Source organism: Colobus angolensis, unplaced genomic scaffold (assembly GCF_000951035.1).
Source record: "Colobus angolensis palliatus isolate OR3802 unplaced genomic scaffold, Cang.pa_1.0 Scaffold392, whole genome shotgun sequence".
In the NCBI taxonomy this organism is placed as follows: domain Eukaryota; kingdom Metazoa; phylum Chordata; class Mammalia; order Primates; family Cercopithecidae; genus Colobus; species Colobus angolensis.
This window is the reverse complement of record NW_012117288.1, coordinates 171486-172652: the sequence shown is the minus strand read 5'-3', so window position 1 is coordinate 172652 and position 1167 is coordinate 171486. Positions and strand designations below refer to the sequence as shown.

The 1167-nt window shown below is 35.7% G+C and overlaps 1 protein-coding gene across 1 annotated transcript in view; it reads left to right on the top strand.

Moving 5' to 3' along the window:
* The window catches only part of LOC105521005 (putative coiled-coil domain-containing protein 144C), a gene marked incomplete at its 5' end in the record, with an annotated part of 31889 nt that extends 30877 nt beyond the window's left edge, over nucleotides 1–1012 (top strand). The window contains 2 exons of the mRNA XM_011955024.1: nucleotides 4–185; nucleotides 1009–1012. Of these exons, the coding sequence (XP_011810414.1) occupies nucleotides 4–185; nucleotides 1009–1012 (186 nt within the window). The remainder of the gene's footprint in view (nucleotides 1–3; nucleotides 186–1008) is intronic.
* Between the last annotated feature and the right edge of the window lie 155 nt (nucleotides 1013–1167).

Genomic DNA, 1167 nt, shown 5'->3' with positions numbered 1-1167 from the left:
CAGTTAAGGGAGGATAATACTACAGTAAAAACTCAGATGGAACTCACAATCAAAGATCTGGAATCTGAAATCTCCAGAATAAAAACTTCGGCAGCCAACTTTAATAAAACCGAATTGGAAAGATATAAGGTACTCTACCTAGAAGAAGTAAAAGTTAGAGAATCCTTGTCAAATGAACTGAATAGGTAAGTCAGTACACGGAATCATAGAAAATAAGTTAAGCTCATTAATTTGCCTCCAAAGCAAAATTTTTAGTGAGATGGATTTATGAGATTACTGGGAACTGAAAGCTAACTAGATTATACAATTTTGGAAAATTGTAAATTATAAATAGTAAATAAGCTTAACCTTTAAGTAAAATTGAAAATAGTAAATGAATGTAACCTTTAACGTCTTAGTCCGGGACAGTTCATGTCTCTGCAGCTTTTGGTTTTACATGACTTCCCCCCACCCCTTAATATTCTTACATAGTTAACCTGATCTATTAGGGTTTCAGCTAAGTATTTGTGAAGCTTCATAATTTAGACAGTGACACCGTTATAAAAATTGTTGGTCCGTGTTCCCTTTATTTGAAATATTAATGAATTTAATTTTTGGAAGATGACAGCTGAAAACCGAAAGGGTCAAGTACGACTACTCTGGGCACATTCTGGCACTCAGTAAATTCACTTTGCTTGATTGTGATCATTAGAGGGTGCCTTGAGAAGAAGTGTTCTGTATAGTTTTTCCACTCCACATAAAGGCACACTTGTGAAGTAGAGAATGATTAACATAGGGTTGAAGGGAAGTATAACTTACTAAGTGATAAAAAATAGCACCTTGGTCAGCCTGAGGGGGTATGTGGAAGACAGAAAAGGCAGGCCCCACCTCTGGTGCATGGGCCACAGTGTTAGGAGCTGATTGTCCTCGATGCTGCTTTAGTTCTGTTTGATTTCAGCAGTCTTATTCTCCCCTAGGAAAAGTTGCCCTGAATGATTCCTCAGTGCCAAATGCTCAATTTTTTTCCAGATAATGGTTGAAAAGTACAAGGGCGGTGAAAACAATTGTTTGAAAATGTCTTTGAGAGATAGTGTTTTAGAAAATCTCTGTTTTACTAAATACAAGTTTTTCTAGCTTGTATTTTTACTTTTAGTTTTTTAATTGTATATATTTAAGGAGTACAGCGTG